Source organism: Neolamprologus brichardi, chromosome 12 (genome assembly GCF_056152115.1).
Source record: "Neolamprologus brichardi isolate AB-2024 chromosome 12, ASM5615211v1, whole genome shotgun sequence".
In the NCBI taxonomy this organism is placed as follows: Eukaryota; Metazoa; Chordata; class Actinopteri; order Cichliformes; family Cichlidae; genus Neolamprologus; species Neolamprologus brichardi.
Genome location: NC_142115.1, coordinates 28,656,139 through 28,680,788, shown reverse-complemented (window position 1 = coordinate 28,680,788; position 24,650 = coordinate 28,656,139). Strand labels below are relative to the sequence as shown.

The 24,650-nt window shown below is 37.2% G+C and overlaps 1 protein-coding gene across 1 annotated transcript; it reads right to left on the bottom strand.

Annotated features, from left to right (window-relative positions):
• Positions 1-141: 141 nt before the first annotated feature.
• Positions 142-17,713, bottom strand: mccc2 (methylcrotonyl-CoA carboxylase subunit 2). Its single transcript, XM_006790014.3, has 17 exons — positions 17,510-17,713; positions 15,607-15,673; positions 14,477-14,561; positions 14,090-14,191; positions 13,705-13,832; positions 12,780-12,892; positions 11,291-11,404; positions 11,052-11,116; positions 9,711-9,810; positions 9,520-9,615; positions 7,440-7,512; positions 7,250-7,326; positions 4,900-4,966; positions 4,437-4,593; positions 3,431-3,545; positions 1,707-1,792; positions 142-554 (listed from the first exon to the last, which is right to left on the bottom strand). Exons 1-17 carry the CDS (start codon positions 17,639-17,641, stop codon positions 437-439), a joined length of 1,695 nt encoding a protein of 564 aa, XP_006790077.2. The 5' UTR covers positions 17,642-17,713; the 3' UTR covers positions 142-436.
• Between the last annotated feature and the right edge of the window lie 6,937 nt (positions 17,714-24,650).

Genomic DNA, 24,650 nt, shown 5'->3' with positions numbered 1-24,650 from the left:
TTTCTCCTTTTATATACGCAGGTCCTTCTGTGCGTGCTTGTACGCTTCCTCTACACTACCTCAGATATTTATAGCTAAACAGTGCCCCCTTATGAAGATTTCTTTCGTTCTGGCCATTCACGATTGATGAAAAGGCAACAATTTGAACTTTTCACATTTTTTTTTAATTGTTTGCATTTACAGTACTTGAGCCAACAAATGAAACAGATTTAAGAAAACGTGCATTTACACTGGAATGAAAACAGTTAAGGCACAACTTAACAGGGGAAGTGTCTCACAACAGTTCCATCATCCAGTCACAGCTCAAGGTATCCAAAGTCGAGCGATCCCAACTCTGTGAGAGTTTTTACTCAATCTGGTAAACTACGAAAAATACTATACAAACAGTAAATCTCTACTAAGTCTCGTGTCTCTATATGTACAAACTAAATGAGCATTACATCCGGAAAACTCCAAAACGTGTCTTCGTTGTTGGTGCATTGAGTGCTGCACTGAGGCTCAGACCCAAAACCATACGAGTTTCAGCAGGATCAATAATCCCGTCATCCCACAGCCTGTAAAAATAATAAAGTGCTCCACATTATTAGATGGCACATTACTCCTCACTCATGCGATACTTCTTGCGGTGCTTGTGCAGGACTATAATCAATTACTTTAATAGAGTGTCAAGGTTTTGTCTTCCTCTCTTTGGATGACTCCCTCCCTTATAGTCTAGGTTTAAAGATTTGCATTTTTTTTCTTTCTGCAAGGTATCAGATTTGTATTCTTTTCATACCTATATTTCATTAAAGAGCAAACAATATGGCTGTTGTTAATATAATATAGTATATGTATATTATAAGCGTATCATCAGATAAATGATTATAATAGACAAGCAAGTCCTGATATTTAAGAAACTAATAGCAGCTTCTGCTTAAGTCGTAAATAAATGAAGAGATAAATCAGTTTTCAAAATTCTTACTCTTTTGCAGTTAGCTATTTTTTTTATTCATTAACTGATGCTTCCACAGCAAGCAATTCTGATACAACTGGTTTCAAGCATTAATGACACACATAAATTTGACAAGTGCTTTCAGGGTAGCTTGTGATTAATTAGTGTGTAATGGGGCCTTGATTGCCCCTTGGCCTTTCTCTTTCTTTATATTTTATACAATTAACTGTAAAAATAAGCACCGACATGCTCTGAAATGTCTGTTTAACCTTCATAACTATATTGGTTTTTAATGTCAGTGAGGCAGTTTCCAGTTAGATAAATATGTACAGTATACTATCCATCTCATTTTAAGACGCACATGTAATCACCGCATGAGGATTTGTACTCTGCGCTTACAAACACACAATGAAAACAGCTCAGGGACTAAATGAAAAGAACACGGCTCTTATTATTTAAACAACAGGACATCTGATGCTAAAGAAAAACATCACAGCATCACTGGTCCTGCATGAATAGTCTTGTGGTTTCTTAGTTCTTGGAAAATAAGGCTAATGTGAGATTACTGAAAAGAGTTTAAAAAATAAATTATAAACACATGCTGGTGGCCTGTTGATAGTTCATTTGTGGCCAGTGCTGCCATTCGAGAAACAACATTTTATCTTAGCAACAGTAGTTAAACCAATTTTGGAAATTCAAAGACTCAGTTATGTGTAGTCCTTCATTTTATCACACACATCCCTAAAATACAACATATTGGATGAGCAGATCTCACCTAGCACTGGAGTAATACGGACTGCCTTCCTCTTCAAACCGCCGCACGATTGGCTCCTTCATGGCAGCCTCTTGCTCCGCTGTGAACTGTGAATATATTGAGAAAATAGAATTAGGCGGTAAGGACCTGCGCCAGAGGCGTTTTAAAGGTTGTCTGAATTATTGAAGGTGTAGTGAAATGTAAAGCTGAAAGCACACAGCCATTTCATTTGCCATGAAGGTCAATTTCCCCAGCTTGAAAACACCAAGCCAATCTTTGTGAACACAATAAAAACAGATCAAACACTGGATAAATAACGCAAAGCTAATCTTTACTGATTTAAATGGGCCAAACTCTTGTAAATATCAGAAACAATTTTTTTTAAAAAGGGGGAAAAATACAAATTAAACAGCAACAAAAATATAAGAAATGGTATGAAGAAAAACTCAATTCATTAGACTGTAATTCATTTCAAGGTCTCTATATTGGACTGCTTTAATTTTAACCAGGAAGACGTGCTTTCACACATCTCATCAGCCTAAGTTATCCTTTCTCACATGAAGCACATAATCGAAGATAAAATGCTTCAGATGCATTCTCTCTACTGGAAACACTTCATTTGAGGGGTACCTAGTGTAGAGCCTGCAGGAGGCACGACACATGACACCATACTTGCTGGGAATTCACTGCACAATTACCCCTGCTGCACTCACATGGCTGCAATCGGACACTGCAATTGCACTAGGAAGATGACAAGGAAAAGACCATCCTGTGCTCTAAACCAGCGGTCCCCAACCTTTTTTGCGCCACGGACCGGCCTTTAAGGTGTCGCGGATAAATACAACAAAATAAAACTAGTACCGGTACCGAAAAAAAGAAGATTAATTCATAACACACGTGAAAAGACCAAGGAAAACCGAGTTAACGATAAAAACGATAACAAAATAACGCTGAAAACCAATAAAAACCTTGAAAACCATACATTTCACACCTGAGCCTCAACTCTCGCGGCCCGGTACCAAACGACTCACGGACCGGTACCGGTCCGAGGCCCGGGGGTTGGGGACCGCTGGACTAAACAACTGAACCAGATATTTGAGTTCTCACGTAAAGTTTGACTTATGTTGGTTAATCACAAAGGAAGTTCTTATTTTGGTGGAAGTGATGAGTGGTGCAGGCTCAGAATACTATCAATTGTGTTTTCGTGGGGCAAACAACTGTAGTACTGACTGTACACCTAATACATGTTTAACATGTAAGCTGTATTATACTGTATAATTTAATAAGCTCTCTGTAGATCAACCTGTGTTCCCCTGTGAAGACAAGTAGAATGAAAGCAGAAAAAATAAGAATATTTGATACCTGTTCAAAAATTGACCCGATGATTAGTTTTTACAACCTTTTTGAGTTGAAACATTTTAAACATCATCAAAACGGCTGTCAGCAGGGCACTGATGTGAGGTGTCATTCTGAAGCTATTAATGCACTGGTTAATAGCCCCATAACAGCATACCTGACACAGTTTAATGACAGCCATTTGATGGCTACACTATTCAGGATAAGTCATCACAGTCACACTTAACACTGAAATTATTTCACTGTGCCATGTCAAACCATTATTGAAAGAAAAGTGTCTTTCATAATGTTTATGCTGTTGGCAGGAAACCCACTAAAGTCAATTCAAGCCTTTCCAGCGGAGCACAGATTTTAGTCTGCCGTGTCAAGCGATTAACATGAATCATTACCTCCTTTCCCTCACGTGCCCTCTGATCCTTAGTGATGGTAGCCAAGACAGTGGCAGCTTGCTCACCACCCATTACAGAGATTCGGGAATTTGGCCACATGTACAGGAAACGTGGGCTGTGAGACAAGAAACAGTGTCAATTTGAGTATGATTCGAGAGCCAGAATAGTCACCTAGATCACAACCAATAGGATAACAAAAGAAACCTTGAACATCAAAAATATGATTTGAGAGACTAGGAGGGCTTAACCTGGGGGAAAGTACTTCTTTGATATTTCATAGAAAGACTAAGGGAGGGTGAGTATCAGCTCCAACTTTCCAAAACACTAAATCATTTATGCTTATTTCAATTTACATGAGGACGCTTATTACAGCTCAAATAACCTGATAGGAATTAAACATGAGTGTGCCCACAATAATATTACATGCTTAAAGCTATTTGAATGGCAATTTTAATACTGTTAAAGCCATTTTTTCTATCCAGAGGGAGCTGTGCAAAATCTGATAAACTTCCTCAAGTGATTTCAAGACTTCCATCCATCAATCTATCTACCTATACAAATACATTGCACTGTGTTGTAGAGTGCTCTTCACTAAGGATGCTACACATCAATAATTCAGCTTCTTATCACTCCTAGTCTTTAAAAATAGCTGACAAAAATTAAAAAGACAAAATAATGACACATCCTCGAGTAATAAATGTCACTCAATTTTGATTAAAATTGATTTTTTTTTAAAAATACTTCTCAGCTTTGAAAGGGTTCCACTTAGAAAGTCTCTTTTAATGTTACAAAAGGTCACTGCCACCTACACGCAAGAAGTCCAAGGCTATCTGGTGCATAAAATGAAAGGCGATTGCACTTTGTACATTTTGTACACTTGAATTTCGCAGAGAAGCAGCTAATGTGTTTCGCAACAGTTCACAATGAATTAATTTACTTTAGCTGTTACCAGGGCTGCGTTTTTATTCCAACAAACCTCTAATCCCTACAGAGAATTTCTTCATACCTGTAGGCTCTGCCACACATGCCATAGTTTCCCGCACCATAGGAGCCGCCAATGATAACAGTAATCTTGGGTACACTGGCACAGGCAACCGCAGTAACCATCTTGGCTCCATCCTTGGCAATTCCTCCTGCTTCATACTCCCTACCCACCATGAAGCCTGAGATGAAGATGAAGACAAGAGATAGCCTAAGCCTGTGTTGTTATTTCAAGGAAGAAAGTGTGTTAATCTTAAACACTAAATAAGTCAAACTGGGAGATTAATGAAACAGATTTGTACATCATATAATAAGATTTGGTTATGATGTAAGTTATAAAATTATCTGTATGATCACAGATCACGTTGCAATTAAAGTAAACAATATTCAGAATTGTTTGCAGAGTAACAAACAACATCTAAACCCCACAACAGAACAAAATTACAGATGTAAATAAAGCCCCAAAACGCTGAAGAATTCCCACCGACCTGTTATGTTTTGGAGGAAAACAAGTGGAATGTTTCGTTGGCAGCATAATTCAATGAAATGCGTCCCCTGAAAAGAATTTCAGATATTCATTACATGTAGTACATTCTCAGACCTAAAGAACAACTGCCCAGAGTTCAAACATCTATTACCTTAAAATAGTACAAGATGGTAATGATTTACTTTTTGGGCCTCTCAAGAAATAACCAAGAGACCATAAACTTTAAATGAACTGCCAAAGGGAAAAGATGTGTAATTTTTTAAGAAAATATATTCAAAGCACACAAGTTCATCCAGTGAAGTGCTCGAAGTGAAATCTGGGTAATAACCCACTGAAAAGTTTGGATTGCATCTGGAGTTTGTATTTTCACAAGAAGATGTAAACTGTCACAATGTTGCCTGAGGTGATGCTTTTGAATCTTGCATTACATCTGTTAATACAAAAATAAATAAATAAATGAATAAAACAAGCAACAGAGTTCATGGCCTCCCCTCAATCCATCCAGAAATAACAGAAACCAGTTACTTTAAGAGCGAGCTCACCTGCCGCTACACTCACTTTGTATTTGCTGTATTCTAGTTTAAATACGAAGGAGGTGAATGGCCTTCAGTTATGTCAGAAAAAAATCACTGCATAACACAGAGCTGCCAGGAAATATTGAACAGACAAACACATACAAAAGACTGTGGAGACAACTCATTTCCATATATTTGTATTGCTGAATTACTCAGGTGTTTTCTTTATTTTGGCAGTTTCCTCCACTGGCTCTCTTTCAGTGAAGCATTTTGTTGTGTGTTGCAAAGTGCAAACAACAGTTGGAAACAATGTGAAATATGACTGCTTCTCTGTGAAATTATTCAATTTCAATTCAACTTTATTTATATAGCGATAAATCAAAACAACATTTGCCTCAAGGTGCTTTATATTTTAATGTAAAGACCCTACGATAATAAAGAGAACAAGCCACCAGTCAGAAACCCTCCTTTGAGCAAGCAACAGTGAGAAGGAAAAACTCCCTTTTACAGGAAGAAACCTCCAGCAGAACCAGGCTCAGGGAGGGGCAGTCATATACTGCCAGCAGCTGGGGGTAAGGGAAGGGAGACAGGACAAAAGACGAGTAGCTGATGATTAAATGCAACACACTCTTTATTAGTATAAACACAAAGAGTGAAAACAGATGAGTGAAGAAGAAGAAACACTCAGTGCATTATGGGAAGCCCCCAGCAGCCTAAGAGTGTGTTCACCTGATCCAGCCCTAACTATAAGAACAAACGCCTAATCTTAAAAAAAAGAGGGGGTCTCTGTCTCCCAAATCCCAAACTGGGACCTGGTTCCGTAGAAGAGGGGCCTGAAACCTCCTGTTCTACATTTAAATACTCTCGGAAACACAAGTCAGCCTGCAGTCTGAGAGCAAAGTGTTCTATTGAGATAATATGGTAGCATGAGGTAGTATGAGATAAGATTATCTATAACATTGCTCCTGAATGTGTGAACAACAGAAATCGAATCGTGTCTCTGATACCTCTCCCTTTTATCAACACAGAAAAAACTGGAAAAAGCTTTTAACAGTTTAACAGTTAGCATAATGGAAGCCTGGGCATGTCTTTAGCGATGACAGCGTGTCTCAGAAATGCAGGTACTGTATTGATTTTTCTTGAATATGCTCCCCGAGCATGTCTGTTCCACATCTTTGTCTGAGGCACTGTATCAGACCCTTTTGAAAGTAATTATAGTGACGAGATAGCCAATGCTTATAATGTCATGTTGAGACCTCGCAAAAAATAAAAAATAAAAATGAATGAAAGAAATCTTCGTTCAGGTCAAGCTTGTAATCCAATTCAAAACGTGCTTAGAAAAACTTATTAGTCTATAATCACAAATTCGGCCCCTCATCTTCCCTAAGCCTGTATAAAGTTCAGCTCTGTGCACAGCAAATTGACTTGAGAATTAAGTGAATTGCACTGAATGAAAATTATTACTGTTCTCCGTGCATGGTTTCTAAATGCTATCATATTTATCAGACTACTCGTGAAAGGATGTAAAGGTGCATTTTAAGGCTTCTTGCATAGGAGAAACACTGCAACTCTATTGTGAATGAGAAGTGCAAAAAACCTACAAACAGAAAAATGTTGGTGTTCATAAGCAGCAAATATCTGTGGAGCACGCTATCTCTGCACAGTGTTTAAAGTCCTTGACATTTTGAGAGGTACATAAACAGTACAAAGCTCAGTCTCCTGGAAATTCAGCTTTTAACTTTGTATAGGTTTTATTTATTTATTTATTGTATTGTTTTTGCGGATAAAAGACCGTTTTTACAGTTTGATTTATCTGTAGCTATAAAGTGCCTTTACCTTTTTTGCAGACTCTGAGAACAAGACTCCATTGTTCCCAATGATTCCAACGGGATAACCAAATATCCTTGAAAATCCTTAAAAGGTACAAATTTACAAGAATGAACTCAAACAATGGTTAGGTTTTAAATTTAGAGAAAAAAAAAATCATCCATGTCTTGGAAATTGAAATCAATACTAGTTCACATACCTGTAACAAGCGTGTCTCCATAGAATGCCTTGAATTCATCAAATTTACTGCCATCTACAATTCTGGCAATGACCTGCAATCCAATCAGTAAACAAAAGTTGTAAAAAATCTGATGCAATATCAAATAACACAGATAGTGACAACTTTTCAACAATTTCTACTCTACTAAGTGATTTTCACTCTGCTAAAAGCAATGCTACTCTTGAAGAACTCCTGTAAAGAGGCTGCACTCAGTTGATCTTACAACCTTAAATGGACTGCCAATACTATTCTACACTACAAACACTTTGGCATCTGTAGAGTAAGCAGTAATTCTAGCTCGCGGGTCTACATCAAGAATCAAAGGGCACAAGCTTTAAACCAATAGAGAATATCTGGCAAGCACTGCCACACAGCAGAAAAGCAAAGTGACTGATGCCAGCCACCTTATTATTGATTCAGCTGCTGATAGGAGAACATGACAACTCAACATTGTTTAAAAGTGCATTCTGAACCTCTGACAGCCAGATTTATAAATAAACCAATCAAAATTGGTTTATTTACAAATCTTAAAGCAGTCATAGCACTTCTACATTGTGTAAATCAGTCTTTTGGCTGTACTAAACAATGAGATGAATGAATGATTTTATTATATTTGACTCACATTAAAGAAATAATATCATAGCAAAGAAAAGTCGTATTATTTATCTCACCATTTTAAACTAATTACAAAGGGGTTCAACACAGTAGCCTACAAAATATCCAAATAAGATTCTGAAATGATCAGAAATGGTAAAGAAATCTTCCCAGCAGTCCTGTGAAAAGCTTAGTACACCCTTACTGCTTCAAAGGAATTCCATAGGAACAGGATAAGTAGCAGCCAGGTGTTGCTAACCAGAAGTATTTGATTTACTGATCATCAGCAAGTGTGACCTATAAAAGCAGAAGCTTTGAGAGTTTGTTGTGATTTGGAGCTGTATAAATAAAACTGAACAGAAATTTTCTAGTCTGGAATATTCAGGTGTGTGTTAATACAATGCCACAATCTTCCCGGAAAATCGAACCAAAGTTCAGGCCGGGCAATGCTCTAGCTTCTAGCAGATGCACCTATGGTAAAGATTTCCAAATCTACATTGCATCTTTCTTGAGTTATTGTATTTACAATTGTGGATGTCCACACTGCCCACCTGCCCGCTCACCCAGGAGGGTGATAAACAATACTCCATCAGCCTTTTATTTCTGTGGCGTAAAAAAAAACAAGAACTTCATCTCAGATTTTACAGGGTCCAGTTAGCATGTTAAATGTTAACATTCATGACAGTACAATTAGAAATACAAGGGACTTGTTTGTTAGTGCAGCCTGGAGAAAGCCTCTGCTCTCTGAAAAGGACATGGCAGCACAGCTTAGGTTTAAAAAGTTGCTTCTGAACAAACTACAAGACTTCTGGAACAATGTCCTTTGGACAAAATCAAAGTGGAGCTGTTTGGTCATAATGCGCAACACCATGTAAGGTGAAAACCAAACACAGCAGATCTGCACAAACACCTCACGCCAACTATCAAGCATGGTGGAAGAGAGATGATTTGTGCTTGTTTTGCAGCACTTTACAGTCTCTGAGTCAAGCATGAACTCCTCTGTACACCAGTATATTCTAAAGCCAAATGAGGCCATCTGTCTGACAGCTAAAGCACGGGCACAACTGAGTTGCGTAACGGGATGACGATCTCAAGGACAGCAGAAAATTTACAACAGACTGGCTGAAAAAGAAAAGAATCAAGGTGCTGCAATAGCCCAATAAAAGCCCAGACCTCAAACTGATTGAAATGCTGTGCAGGTATGTTAGGAGAGCTCTGCAGAAATCAATGAACTGAAGAAATGTTAGAATAGTGGGACAACAATCCACCACAATGATGTGAAACACTGATAAAGTCACACAGAACATTATTACTCCAAGTTTTTGCTAGTTCTACAAGCTAGTGAGTAATAGGGTGTAGTCCATCACAGATCTACACATACTCCCGTGAAAGCGTATCACTTAATATAGAAGGAAATTTTTTTAAGTGCGACTTGAAACCATCGTTCTGGAAACTGGGCAATTACCTCTCTGACATCAAAGTTACGTTTCAAGTTGTCTCCGACTATGCCGTAGAGTTCATCTGCAGGATAGAGAGGACTCTCAGGAGGTTCTATAGTAACCTAAAGTAAAAAAAGCAAACAAAAAGACTCAGTGTCAATGAAGCTACAGAGAAAACCGTTTGATTTAAATTGTCGACTGCAAACAACAGACTGACCTCGATATGTTTTCTGTAGTTGAGGCTTCTCACTGTCTTTCTCGCTAAATGAAGAGCGTGGTTATCGTCTAAAGCATAGTGGTCTGTCACTCCAGATTTTCTGCAAAGTAAGAAAAAACAAAGGCAGTCATTGAAAATATTACCTCATAAATCATTACTGTGGGGAAAAACCTACAGTACTTTCTATGTAGTACATAGTGTAGGTAGAAAGTTTCCTGAACATTTCATGTTTTCCATAAAAGGGTTAATAATCGGATTGCGTTCATTTTTATATGAAACAAAGACAAAGCCCAAACTGTATTTTGTTAATTGGTTCAAAATAAGAAAGAAAGAAACTGAAACACTTTAATTACCCAAGTCAAATCAAATCCTTTGCTATGACACTCACAACAGAGCAATGATCTTTGAGATGTTTATATAACTTGTCTGGATTCCAATTGTGCCTAACTTAGTTAAATAGAAATAATCAGGAAAGGCACACACAGCAGACTGTAGATGAAAAAACCAAGTCATGATGTCGAGAGAACTATTGGTAGGTGTGCTAGATTGGATTGTCTCAAAGCGCAGATCTGGGGAAAGACACAATAATATCCAAGAGAACAATAACCTCCATCATTCTTAATCCTGGAACAGTCTAACCTAAATTTGGCTGCTCAACCGAATTGAGTCATCTGGGAAGAAGGACCTCGGTTAAACAAGCAACTAGAATCACACAAGACTAACCTGAAGCATACTGCCAAGAAAACAATGGTGTTGCTTGGGGAAAAACTCTGTCAGGGTCCAGACCCGAACCTAACAAAGCATCTAGAGATGTCTAAAAAAAAACCTGGTGAAGCTTCTACCAAACAACTATCAAGAATAATGGGACACGTGTCTAAAATGATGGTGTTCCAAGCTTGTAGGAACTTTCCCAACATGACAATAAGGGAAAATAACAATAAGTATCTGAATATTCATGTAAATGGGATATTTGGATATTTTAGTCTTTTTCTTTTGTGTAACAACACTTTGTCATTGTGAAGTACTGCCTCCTGATTGACACAGAAACAAGGAAAGTGAATTCGCTTTAAGGATCTGTATAACATTATGACTTCAATAAGAGAACAACCTACTTTTCTATCAACCCAGCTTGTAATTAGCATCACTTGAATACCCAAACTGGACGTATAACACAAGGGCACAGAGGACATTAAATCGTCATTTTCAGGGATTCGAACATCAAGTCCTGATGTATATATTTTGCAAAAACTATTTAGCTATCTCTTTGGTATTTAAAAGTCAAGATGAGAGCTAATATTGAATCGCTATCCCACATATCCCATAAAAATGATCTGTTCATACTTGCAGTGTAGATCAGCACCACCAAGATCTTCTGCAGAAACTTCTTCCCCAGTGGCAGCTTTGACCTATTAAATAATTATATTACCAGGAAATATGCATTTCATCTCTTGTATTCAGTATGAGTTCAAATATATAGCTTGCTATATGAACAAACATTTAGCTCTATAAAATGAAACACAATATTTGTCTGTTTTTCAGTTACTCTAAATAATAACAGAAATAATAAGAAATTAACAAACCAGTGGAGGTCCTCCAAGAAAAATGGTTCCTTGCTTCTGTACGATGATGCTCTCGTCTGCCATTGCTGGCACATACGCTCCTCCAGCAGTGCAGGAGCCCATCACGACAGCAATCTTGAAGAGAGAAGAAAAATAGTTAGGTCTCATATCAGACATGTACAATATTAAAACATATCCTTCAGGCATTTTCAAAGATATCTTCATTACTCTGCTTTGAATAATTTGCATATGATTGTGGGGGGGGGGGGGTCTCTTTAAAATTTCAATTAACCTTGTGTGCAGTTATAATGCCACCTATGACTACTCCATTAGCAAAAAAAAATCTGGTTATAGTTTCACTTGAAAAGTTTAAATACTAGAAACAAAATGGCCATTACATCACTGAACAACAACTTTTAAGCTATGAGTACTGCAGACTTTATGATGCCTATTGGACCAGGAATGGTATTCAATTTAGATGTGGGAACTACAACTCTTATTTCAGGTGGGCTCATAGAAACATTTTCAAATCCATTTTCAAGAAAACCACTCTTCCAGAAATAAATTCTGAACATATATTATTCTGCCAAGAGAAGGAAAAATTCCAAAACAACATTACATTGGCCAAAACATTTTATAGCTCTGAAAAACTTTCGTCTTCCTGCAGATGAATTTGAAAACAGCTTTCTAACTAACACACAGTGAAGGTCGGTTTGGTGAGCAATACATCCTGCTTTTTATCATCCTTGAATCAATAGAGATGTGACTGCAAGACAGGTGCAAAACCGTGCACAGTGCAAAACCGCTGCAGTTCTCTTCATCATCATATATAAGATGGATTTGAGTAGCCTGCAGGTGCAAAACATGAAGAGCCTTCAAGCGTGGAATACATTTGAATATACCACCTCTGCTCTTTGATATTTTTCTTGTTTCAACAAGGATGTAAACACATGTATGGTTGAAAAAAGAGAGAGCTACCAGAACTGCAAAAAATACAGATACCGAGCAGTATAATGTGATATAACCCTGGTGATAAAGGCTCTTCTGTGTTCTTAAATAAATATTAAATTCAATTTAATACAGTTTATCATATGATTGCTGTCAATTTCTGTTCATGGAAGCTTTTCCCATAATGTTCCAACAGGCCATGAATGCCCCTGCTGCCATAATTAATTTCTTTTGTGTATCTGTCGCTCAGTATTTTTATTGCCTTTGCCTTGCAGCTAAATGGCCTTTGCCCCCAAGACAGCATGGTGAAAAAAATGAAATAATTAAAAAAATATTTAATAGAGGACTGTGACTTTCGTGTATATTAATTTATATTGCCTTCTACACGTATAGAATGAAAGAATAACAAAAATCATTATTTAAAAGGTAAACAAATATACCGTGGAAGCCCAATAATGGGCTTTAGTAAAGATGTAATCGGGGGAGGCAAGCAAATTATAAAGCCACTGCATTTTCTCATGCTGCTTTTGTGCCCATTAAATGAGTTAATACAATGCATCACCTGTGCTATTCCCTCTGAAGACAACCTGGCCTGGTTGTAGAAAATGCGCCCGAAATGATCTCTGTCTGGAAAGACTTCAGCCTGCCTGGGCAGGTTAGCACCGCCAGAATCCACTGAAGGAGATAAAAGCATTAGCATATTCAAAGAACTCACTTATTATAAACATCTCGACTATAATTAGATTACAGAGACAGACTTCCCTGCTATCCTCAGGCAGGGCATTCTGGGATGTCTCTGGTGTAAATATTGACCAAAAGAAAAAACCAACCCAAATATTAGGATTTTTCCCATAAGGTCCTTAAGAAACTGTTATGGGGTTTTAAGCCCAATACTGATACTAATATTTGCTGATTTAAAAATCTGATATACTGGACAATGTTTTTATTTTTCAGATGTGTGAAACAAACAGATTTCCCCAGCAGTTATTTATGAGTGTTTACTAAGATATAATGAAAATGTAGTTTGGTTTACTGTTACAACAAGTCATTGATTACTCATTTACATTCTGCCAGCAGCACGGGTAAGCTGGTTTGTTGTGTTTGTGGTGAACCAAATAAGTGTTGTCAACAGGGAAATTGCAGAGTGTCCTCTGGTGGACAAACTATGCAACACCATCAGTCATAACACAGTTAAAGTGTTTCATCCATCTCGCTCTTAGTTTTGAAATGTTGATTTTTTTTTAGCCATTATATCATATTGCATATATCAGTCAGGCTCTACTTGCACAGGTGAAGTGACTAACCCTAACCCAACAGTCCTACTGTATTTTAAAGTTAAATTCTAACAGGGACAGTAGAAAATTATTATTACTATATATATTTTTTTATTACTAATAATTATTATTAATTAATATTATTATTCTTTGATTCTGTAGATAATCGTTTATTGGTGTTTTACAAACCCTTACAAATATGGAGATACTCACCCAAGTAAATGCATGGTAGATGGTTCTGCTGGGCTATTTCTTGTGCACGAAGGTGTTTCTTCACTGTAATTGGGTAGTATGTTCCCCCTTTGACAGTAGCATCATTTGCAACAATAATACATTCCACTCTATGAACATTTAGAAAAGAATGAATAAATAAATATTAGATTATGCACCTGGGGTACTCAATTGAGATTCTAGTGGAAAACCTACACTGTAATTACTTTGGATCTGATCCTGTGGTTAAAAATACAAATTTTCATCTGTGACAAATTATTAAACGGAACCATTTTTACATATGATCATCAGAACGAAACACTTTCACTATTTTTTAAAGGCATTACATTCAAATCTGGTGAATATCAGAAACATTTATAGCACTTGCCCTGAAACCCGCCCAATTCCAGTAATTATACCGCCTGCTGGGACTTCCTCTTTTCCATACAACTCATATCCTGCAAATTGGGAAAATTCCAAAAAGGGAGACCTGCAATAACATGAAATAAAAGCGGGTAAAAGAAGACAAATTCATATCCATACATCCATGTTTTTCTGTGCAAGTTCTTTTAAAATAGTACATTTTAGTTTAGAGAAATATTATCATCTTTTGCTTCTTCTCATTGTACAGAGAACTGTACTGTAGACACCATCAGACATTTAAAACTAGTGATACCACAGTTTGTGTAAGGACTAATTCTAGGACAAAAGCTAGGGGGGATGAAACAGCCATGACTTTTAAATCTGTGACAAAGACAGAAGTAAGCAGTAATACCCTGGATCCAGCAGTCTGTCTATGCGCTCTCTAGGCAACAGTTTCCCACGGGAAGTATGAAGTCTTCTTGCTTTTTCTCCTCCTCCTGAATTCATTAAAAAGTAATAAATTAATAATAACAAAATTACAAAGTTAACAATTTGAGAATATTTTGTACTACTACTACTCCTGCAAGTAGCATTGATGACAGTGCTGATGGTTTAAAAAAAATAAAAATATAAAATTACCAAGAATTGTTCATCCCTGGTGGGACAGGCTTTTATTCATTTCTTTGTGACTTTTGTAGTTACTGATGTTTTTCTGTGTGCCAGTAGGGTTGAAAAATAAGCGAACGTGTACCTCGGTTGGGGTCACAACTTTCTGTGTTTTACTGAAAATCATTTCTATTGTCACTTTGAGCACATTTATTCCTTTTGTTGGGTCAATTAGTTGCAATGTTTTGTCATTTTTTTTTAGTCATCATTTATCGAAAGAATAAAAATTTGAAACCTTATTACACCTACACTTTTTACAGAACTTGCTCTAAATAGCAATACTGTACTTTTATAACTAAATTTCACCAAAAAGAGAAAAAGAATTAAAAACAAATAAACAGAAGAGAAAAACAAATGTTTTATAAACAATAACAATCTTACACAAGTCTTATATTTCTTACTTTTATTATACAGCATAGTAGACTACACAATCATAATAACTTCTACATTTTTAATATGTCTTGTCTACTGCTTTTAAACATAACTTTTCTCCTCAGTTCCAGCTACGCCTCTCTAATAATAGCAACCTCTCATTACAGAGTTTGGAAGTAGATTATTTTAAGTTTTTTACATTATGTTAAGATCAAGTAAACAGCTAACTATGTGTTAAATGGCATACAGTTTAACATATACTCCCATATAAAAAGTGCTTTTTATGCATTTACGTGTTAGAGCAGGTCCCTTAAGGCTTAATCATCTGAAGTGGAACCTGATTACTTTACTAGAACACATAGGTGTAAGCAATGATGTTTGGGCAACAATTTCATCACCCAGATTGCCTGAACTCAGGCACTAATTTGAACTGCTGAAATGAAAACACAAAGTGATGAATTTATCTCTGGGATAGTGCGTAACCTGCTGTGTGCGAACACGTACCCAATTTAATCTTTTCTGTCTGGCTTTTCAGCTCATCAAGAAGAACTTTCATTCGGTCATAATTCTCCTAAAAAACAAAAAGAGAGAAATTCATTTGCTAGAGTTTCCTCTTAATCCAATTTCTGTAAGAGATTTGCACTAAAATAAGAAAATGTAAATGATGATGATGATGTAAATGCTCCCCAGTCATTTGTTGAGTTTATTTAATAGAAAAAAAATTGTACTCATAAATATACACGGATTAGTGTTTAGTTATGTGTTCCAACAAATTGATAATTTTATTAACACACAGACACACACAGAGGAGGTCAGCAGTTTGTGGAAGCTCCCATGTTGCTCTGCCAAACTGAATACAATGGACAAGATGGGCATCACCGTTCTGCCCAATAACCTTTTATATGTGTGGCCAGAGACGGACCACATACGTGGTACGCCAAAGGCAGAGGAGAAGAGAGCATACAGGCAGTACAATGGAGGCATTTTAATTCCTGTCTGCACCTTCAGATTCAAGATGTGATATGATTTAAAGATGATACCTATGGTTTATAAACAGAGAGTAGATCTTGTTCACCAAAGAAGCAAAAACGTGAAGGAGCAAGCGGCATGTGTTTAGAAACTCATCCTCATCCTGCTCACCTCAAGCCTTATTTCCTGAACTGAAGTCAGGGCTCTAACACATGGAAACATGCTTAAACATGCTTAGATATTCCCAATACTGTGACAGTTACTTATTGTCATCATGCTGGACAAGCTATCCTCCGATCTCTGGACAGCTGTCTACAAACCAGCTAAACAACAGCAACAGCTGGTTATAAGCTAATATTGTGCCTGTTAATATTATGATTGTACTAAAAATCACACTTTGCCTCTGACAAACAGTTTGATTGGATTCTCACCTAGTGAGAGTTTATTTGCTAACAGTCTGAGTCCAGCGATGTTGGAGGCACTTGATAAAACAGCAGAAAACAGCAGCAAAGACAGCAGTGCTTATAATTGATAAGTTCAGGATACCCTCAACAACTCACCTCCAGAAGTGAGCTTCATCGATTTGTATTGGACTCCTTTCACAAGGTTTTGCAGCCTCCTCCAGTAAATAAATGTGGACATATACTACACGCACCTACTACACCTACACGCACTACAGATTAATCGCAGCCAGAGTTGTTTGTCCTACAGTGGTCAACATAGCTAGTACTATGCACTTGAATTGGTTAATGTAAGAAAAAAAATTCAGTTGACTGCAATCGGCAATTGACTGATACCTCGTGACATGGTGAGATTTTTACACAGTTTACCTTCAAGGGCAGTTGATCATCTTGTATTTTGAAACTTGTAAATCACATATAAATTGTGAATGACAAAAACATGCTGTCATAAAAAACAGATTAACTGTTGAATTGAAACACCACTCAACCCCAACAGTAACCTGATTGCGTCACTAAGGATGAATTGACTGTTTCGTGCCATTGATATAATCACAAAATTATAGCTTCAAACTAGCAACTTTAAGCAATAAAACATCAAGCCTCACTAATCAGTTATTCTAAGAAGTGTATTGTTGTTGCAATGACATGCAAAGCTGTTATTTGTGTCTTTTACTTTCAGAGGTTGCACCTTCACAGTTAGACTGGTAGACTTTTTTTGCACGCTGTTTAGCTCCACAACTCACTTAATTCTTCAGCGCTGATATTGCTGATAAATTCTTAGCTTTTAAGGAGTCTGACCTCTAGAGTGAACTTCAACATAGGGGACAGACTAAACAAACACTTTCCTTCGTGTTTGGGAACCTGACACGAAGGAAAGTTGCCTGTCAGGTGTAAAACACCTTACCTGGATGCGTCTGAACTCTCCGAACTGTTACCTTACTGTTTGACTAGCAGGCGTTAGCAACAGGCTAACCTACCTGATATTCAGAAGTCTGTTTATCAGGCTGTGAGCCCAGTCGAGCGACTTTATCTGCGTGGTACGCTCTTGTGCAAGCCAACGGCAGACTCCTGCAACGAAGCAGCCACGGTCTGAATGACTGCAGGATCATTTTAAATGTTCTCGACTAACTAAACGGGATCAAATTTAGCAACTGCTAGCCTGCTAGGTAACCTAGCGGTAATCTTCTTTTGTGGTTTTTGGCAGGGGAAGTAGAGCTCCATATCGCCACCTTCTGATTAAAGAAACGGTTTACATGTGCAGATTTGTGAAAATGCACCACGTTTTTTGTGAATATTGCTTGTTTTTTGTTACTTCTAAATCCTACAATTATGTCATATGGTTTAAATATTTAAATCAAGCTCCCTATAGCAACCTTTTCTACAGCTTCACACAAATAGTGTAAAGAGGGGTCTTAAATGCAGCATTGTCTACCACTTTAGTTTTTAAACTTACTTATATATAGCTCTGATGTGCAATTCTTTTGTCAAGCTGTACTGTTTAAATCCTCCAAAATCACATATTGATATATAATATAGATAGTCTTATACATATCTACATATATTTATACATACACACACACATTAGTATATCTGTTATTTGAATTGTATGCACCAGTAAAGGTATAGCTATAATTAAACAAAATATAAGTAAAGAATCTTGCATCTTTTTAAAAGCCTAAACACTTATTTTTTTACTATAAGATCCCCATTCAGGTTCTTCTTGTTATGAAAACAGTACTGCTGTAACTGAAGTAAGCACTGTTTCATATTTGTTGCATCAAATTTAGAGTGGCAGCTAAAAACTTTTATGGCATGTTCAGTCACCTTTAGGTGTAGCTTTTATATTCTTTCTCTAGCCTTGTGATGGGAACAAAAAACACCCATCTCATCCCATTTTCTCAACTATCTATTGTCCATAGAGGCCTAAGTTGGTAAATTTTTCCTCAAGGTTGTAAATCAGCTTCTGAATAAATTTTTGCAGATCCATTTTCAGATGGAAATAAAAAAATTTTAAAAATTATGCATCGGCTCCAAGGGCTAGAACTGCAAACTTCTGTTGATATTTCTTCTCTGAAAGCATGAGACCAAGCAGAGCATTGCACGTCAAAGCTGCCATCATGTGGATTTTAAAAGCACTACAGCTGAGCTGAACTTACATGAGTGTGTGTGCTTGCCTTACTCTTCTTGTACATTATTTACACAGTTACACTCTGGGGATCTGTCTTCCTTGTGAAAACAAAAAATCCAATTTTAAAATGAAGACTCAATTCATTTCTATTTATATATCACCAAATCACAACAACTCGTCCATCAAGGTGCTTAAGTTGAAAACGGGAAGTTTTCAGTTTGGCTGATTGTTAGGATGATCATTAGAGTAATAATGTAATCGTTTCAATTGGGTAAATTGTCTAGGAAATGTATTCAGTCAGTGTAATTTTACAAAAAGTGTTTGTATTTTAGAGAACTGTGCCTTTCACACAATTATGCAGGTTAAAATATACAATTCTTTGAGAAAAGTCAGAAAGTAACTGATCTGTTGGTATTAAATGTGCATTTGTTTAAATGTGAACTGGACTCATATGTGCATGAATAATGGCATATTCAGAATGCACATCTTTAATTTCTTAAAAAGGTGTGCACTGAACATTTCACAAACTGTGGCCACAAATTGGTCTTTTACAACATGCTAAAGTAATACTGAAACCAATGCAGGGAAAAGGCCTTGCCTTGTTTAGAAATGGGAACTAAAGTTGGTTTTAAGTGGAAATGGGAGTTAGCCTAAAAGCTTCAAAAAGCATCCCTTCTGACCTGAGTGCTTTATTCGAGGTAGAGTAAAGTACGGGCTGAAGAGCATTCAAACCAAGAGCTTTTAGTTCATTTGGTTTTAAGAGGCCTTTCTCCTCCAACGCTCCCACCTATTCTATCAGTATGCATGGAAATGTCCATGACCTCCACTCAAATGACTGCTCCTGTTTTCTTAGGGAATATACAATCCTCCACTCTCCGTGTGAACTTAAACCCTCTCACTCATCCAGCTCTCTCTACTTTTCCGTGACCCTTGAACTCTTCACAGCAGCAGCCGTGAAGTGACAGAATACATGTAGAGGCATGAAAAGCCTCTTTTAAAGTAAAGCAAAAAAGAAAAAGAAAAAGCTAAAACATTTTGATAGCTGAGAGGTTTAGAAAAATGACTGAATTGCAAATGAAAAGGAAAAAAATGGAAAGCATGAAACTGATTAATTTTTTAATACTGATATTTTTTATTATATTTGTTTTATACTCTAAAACCACAAAGTTTTGGGTGGTAAATCTGCTATGAGATTGAAATTTTGATCTAAAGGAAACATTGTGGAATAATCAGATGTACTGCAGCTTATCCCTTCATGGATCCAGGGATACTCCAGTTTTTGAGCTATTTATTTCAAAATCACAATGATTAACCTCCTGCTGGCAGCATATTGCACAAATCCAAAGATTGGGCACTGAAAGATTTCAATACACAAGCAAATTGGTTTTAGATAAAAAGCTACAGCTGTTTTTACTTTTTCACAGTCTAATCAGAAAAGCGCAGATAATAACATTAGGTGAGCTGGTTCCATTCAGGTGAGCTGGGGTCAGGGTTCTGCTCATGCTGACTCACTGAAATTGCTTACTGGTATATTTGAATAAAAGCCACCATTATCCTTGTTTTGCCTGAACTTTGCCCTGACCAGTCCATTTTTTTCTGAGTGATTAGACTTCTATGGCAGTTCAAGCAGCAGCTGAAATGAATTATTCTGGAATTATACTTCAAGTCATGAACCAACTCATGATACAGATGTAAATTCTCCCACCTTATCAACTAACAGGAAGGTCACTCAAGCACGCTCCGGCATAATTTCTGAGGTAGTTATAAATCAGATATTTGAATAAGTTGAACTTTGATTTTTTTTTTTTTTGGTGTGATTTTGATTACAGCCCTAAAAGATGCAGATGCAATATGATCCTCAGAGATATCAAGGTTATCTTCCATCCATCCATTTTCTTATGCTCATCCAATTCAGGGTCACAGGGGGGTTGGGTCCTATCCCAACTGTTATCAGGGAGGAGGTGGGCTACACCCTTGATGGACCGTCAGTCTGTCACAGGCCTAACACTTGAAAACAGACAACTCATTTCATAGTGTACATTCACACATTCAGCTGATGTAAACTCAGTAATGAATCAAACATGGATGTCTTTGGACCAGGCACCAGTAGAACATGAAAACACACCTGTGCTTTCCCAGGGAACAGTAGCGACAGTGCTAACCTCTACACTGTGCTGCCCTCGGCTCATGTAGCTAAATGTTTTTCCTCCAAAACTTGATTGGTTTATGTAGATCTATACACACCAAAATCTACCTTTTCCATCCTCTGACTCAGGTCCAATTCCTGTGCTGAAGTGTCTCACATACACGCATACACACACATAGTCAGTACATGATGACTGATTCCTCCCCTGTCTCTATACAAGTTGAGCTGAAATCTCTCATCTTTCCCTTTTTGGAAAGAGATAATGACGCTCGTTTCATAGCTCAAAGAAGTCATTAATGTGTGACACAGCCTTGAATGTAGGATATCAAAGCCCTGCGGAGTGTGCCCACCCCTCTCGCCCACTAACGGGCACAACCTTGTTAAGATGGCAGAGATATGAATTAATCATCAGTCCACCCTGTAACAGGGCAGGAAATTGTTAGCAGCATCAGCTGTTGTGAGAAATGCTGCTTTTGAGTCGCTCAAAAGTATAAAGCTTCTTACAAATCTGTCATCTCATTACAGAATCACTCTCAAATTTACTTCCCCAGATAAGTTAATGGACTTGCTGACTCCTATGTAGTCTCATCCAATCTTTTTCATAGATGTGACGGTACAGGCAAGGCAGAAAATGGAATAAGATGAAAATTAGTAAGTCAGATATGACAATCAAAGATTTTGCCAAATGCATGGCCATAAAAGACAGTAACACTGATATAGTCCCAGTAAGCCTAAACTTTGGCATTTCTATACCCTTTGTGCACTTGGTGTCCTCTGAGAAATAGAAGACTAAAGACAAACTCTACTGTTTCCATAAGACATGCAGTGTCTTATGGAAACAGTAGAGTTTGCACGCACATTGCTGCTGACTGCGTAACACACCCACCAAACCTACCTCTGATCATCTGGCTTGCACACTGGACTTTGAAGGACTTCTGCTAAAGTTTGCCCCTGTTTTCAGATTTAACATGATCCAGATGATGAGGCTTGTTAAGAAATGAAAATAAAAGCTAAAGTTAACCATAAGAGCTTTTGTGCCTGAATAAATTGTTGATTATGAATGAATAAACCATAGAGTAATTCTTAAAGCTGACATTGTAGTTGATTTAGTATGGTTTAAGTTTATTTTATGAGTTATTTATTCTCATATCTGTCTGCATACATGTTTGTACCTTGCTTATATCTTGAGCTAATGTCAGTTATCTATTTGATATCTATCTACAGTTTCATTTCTGTGGGGTTTTGGCAAAGTCATTTGATGTCCTTTGTTTTTACAGAGAAGAACTCTGGATTTGTCTGGTAATAGATTGATCCCTACTGAGAGATAATTTCTCCCATAATGAATCCCATTCATTTTCAGGAAACTGTTGCTACAGTTGGTTGCACTGTCACTAAACTAAGAACTTGCCTGTTACACTCAGAAGTTTTTCAAATTTTAAGTTTCATTTTATTTATCACTGTGGGATTCATTTACAAAATAAATGTTCAGTAACTTTGTTTCTGACAAAGTATATGCAAAATGTATTAGCACCAACATACTTTCAGTTTAAAAACTCCAACTTTAGCATGCAAAGCTAAAATGCTAATCCTGCTAAACATCGTTATCTGATGCTAGCTTAAAGAATCCCTTTTCCTAAGCAGATCGCAGAGCTTTTGCACAGTGTTTCTAGTGAACTGTGTCCTGAAGGACACCCTCACAGTCTTTGTTTGGAACTGCAGTAAATATTCACTCGGCTACTATAATCCTCTAGATTTTCGAGAGTGTACTGCCAGTGCTGCAAAACAGTGAGTTGATTAAAGCAATTCTGACAGTGCGAAGTCAGCAGAGTATTGCAATGATTCTGTTAAGTGGTACTCTGCGAACATTATGCCTACAGACTATGACACACATGGGCAAATATGGTGCAAGGGCTGGAAACAGAATCGAGGTGAATGACTACAGTGAGTCTGCACAGCTTGTTAACTCGGTTGCAGTGATATCACTTTAAAGACGTGATAAATTAAATGTTAACATATAATTTAGACAGATTTTACTTTTATGTTAGTAAAATTTAGACTAAAACCTGTAACCACAGTTTTTTGTTATCCAGTGTGTGGCCCTTCGCTTGATCAAATTCAGCCCCGTCCTTTAGCCTACCCCAGATTATTGGAATCCTAACAGTTTTTAGAAAGAGAATAAATGTAAATCTGTGGTCATAAACATACCTATTTTAGATATCGAAATATGCAGTTTTGTTACAAAGTAGATCTTGCTTTATGAGCCATATCTAGCAACAGTGTGATTCACCACGTGGACACTAACACCATGTTGCTATTGTGTGGCCTGTTTGTTTAATCCAGCTTCTGTGTCTGTCAGGAAAGTGGGCAATTTGCATGCTGCAAGAGCTCTTAATATAAAATGTTGAAGTAGGGTGGCTCATTCCCACATTGCATCCCCACCTTTCCTCCTTCTCTCCCACTTTTGGCTGTGTGAAGTACTGGTTGGAGAGCTGTAACAGGAGTATCATTCACTGTAATGGTGGAGCGTCCTCCTCCACAGCCCTCACTTAGATCACTTAATCCACTTTAGCAGTCCAGTGCTGTGCACTGTGTGAACACAGCACGTTCACAATGGGAGGTTAGAGTGAGACGCTGACCTGTCAGTTTGCACTAAAATGCCACACTAAAACACTCGAAACCCTTGTTTCTCGCAGCTCATTTAATATGGATGTAGAGAAGGCCTGCTACACACTCCAGTCAAAATCAGGATCTTTTCTGGTAAAATATATTTTTTGGGCACACAGTATACTTTAAAATGAACATAGATGGTTGTGTCCTAGGAATACTTTAAAATCAGAGAATATGTGGGATTTCTAAGCAACAATGGACACACTGGATACTTTGACTAGTTTATTCAATTAAATTCTATCAGTTCGGTGCAAAGAGGATTCTGAAGCAGGTTTTAAAATGTAAAGATGGGAATATATGGAAGGTTGTTTCAGTAGATTTAATGTTAAATCAGTTAAACAAAAGACAATCTGCAAACTGAAGCTTAGATTTTCAGTTTAAAATGAGACACAAGTGATTGACCCGCATGTCATAAAAACAATCCCATGTAATCTACTCAACAAAACTGACAATTTGAGTGCACTTTCTTTGGGTATATCCCACATCGCGTCAGTTAACCTTTCTCAGTGCATTACACAACTAATTCTTTTAAAAGATATATCTATGGTGTACCTTGCCTGTTGCCCAGTAACAGCTGGGATAGGCTCCAACCACAACCCTGAATTGGATAAATGGAAATGGATTTATGGACAAAAATTATGTCTATATTGGACATTTGCAATTTTAAATGAATAAACCCCAAAACTATTTTAATGACTGTCCTCCAGTCTCAGTCCATCCATCAGAACAATTTAGAGAACCAAAAGTAATACACAGGATGTTCACTCATCTGGAATTCCCTCACTGTTTATTGTTCACCAGAAAAAAACAGTACAATAGCGCAGACCAGTATTTCTTGATTGACGTTCCAGGTTAGGGTTAGTAATTTAACTCGAATAGTTATCCCAGCATTGCATATGTATAGAAAAGCGGTGGCTGGGTTTCACATTTGCACTGAATAGTTACAGTTAGGGGTGAGGAATACTAATGCCCATTAGTATTAACAAGTATAACTAATTACAACATTTTCTTATTGTAGGTTGCTTTATCTAAAAAAATGTTTTTAGACTGAGTGCAATACAAAAGTGCAAGGTGCCACCAACACAGGTATTGTAGGGAAAATCTACTTATTGTTATATTTCACATAGTCCCTAATACGTTAAATAGCAGCTCCATAGACATTCACCTAACAAGTGAA

Bases quoted from the DNA above. Each gene is read 5' to 3' on its own strand.
- mccc2 (XM_006790014.3), bottom strand. From the start codon at position 17,641: ATGATCCTGCAGTCATTCAGACCGTGGCTGCTTCGTTGCAGGAGTCTG. The intron at 11,405-12,779 runs GTGATGCATTGT...TCTCTCTTCAAG, and splicing joins CTTCAGAGGGAATAGCACAG to ATTGCTGTCGTGATGGGCTC. The intron at 4,967-7,249 runs GTAAAGGCACTT...AATTCTTTTCAG, and splicing joins TCTCAGAGTCTGCAAAAAAG to GGGACGCATTTCATTGAATT.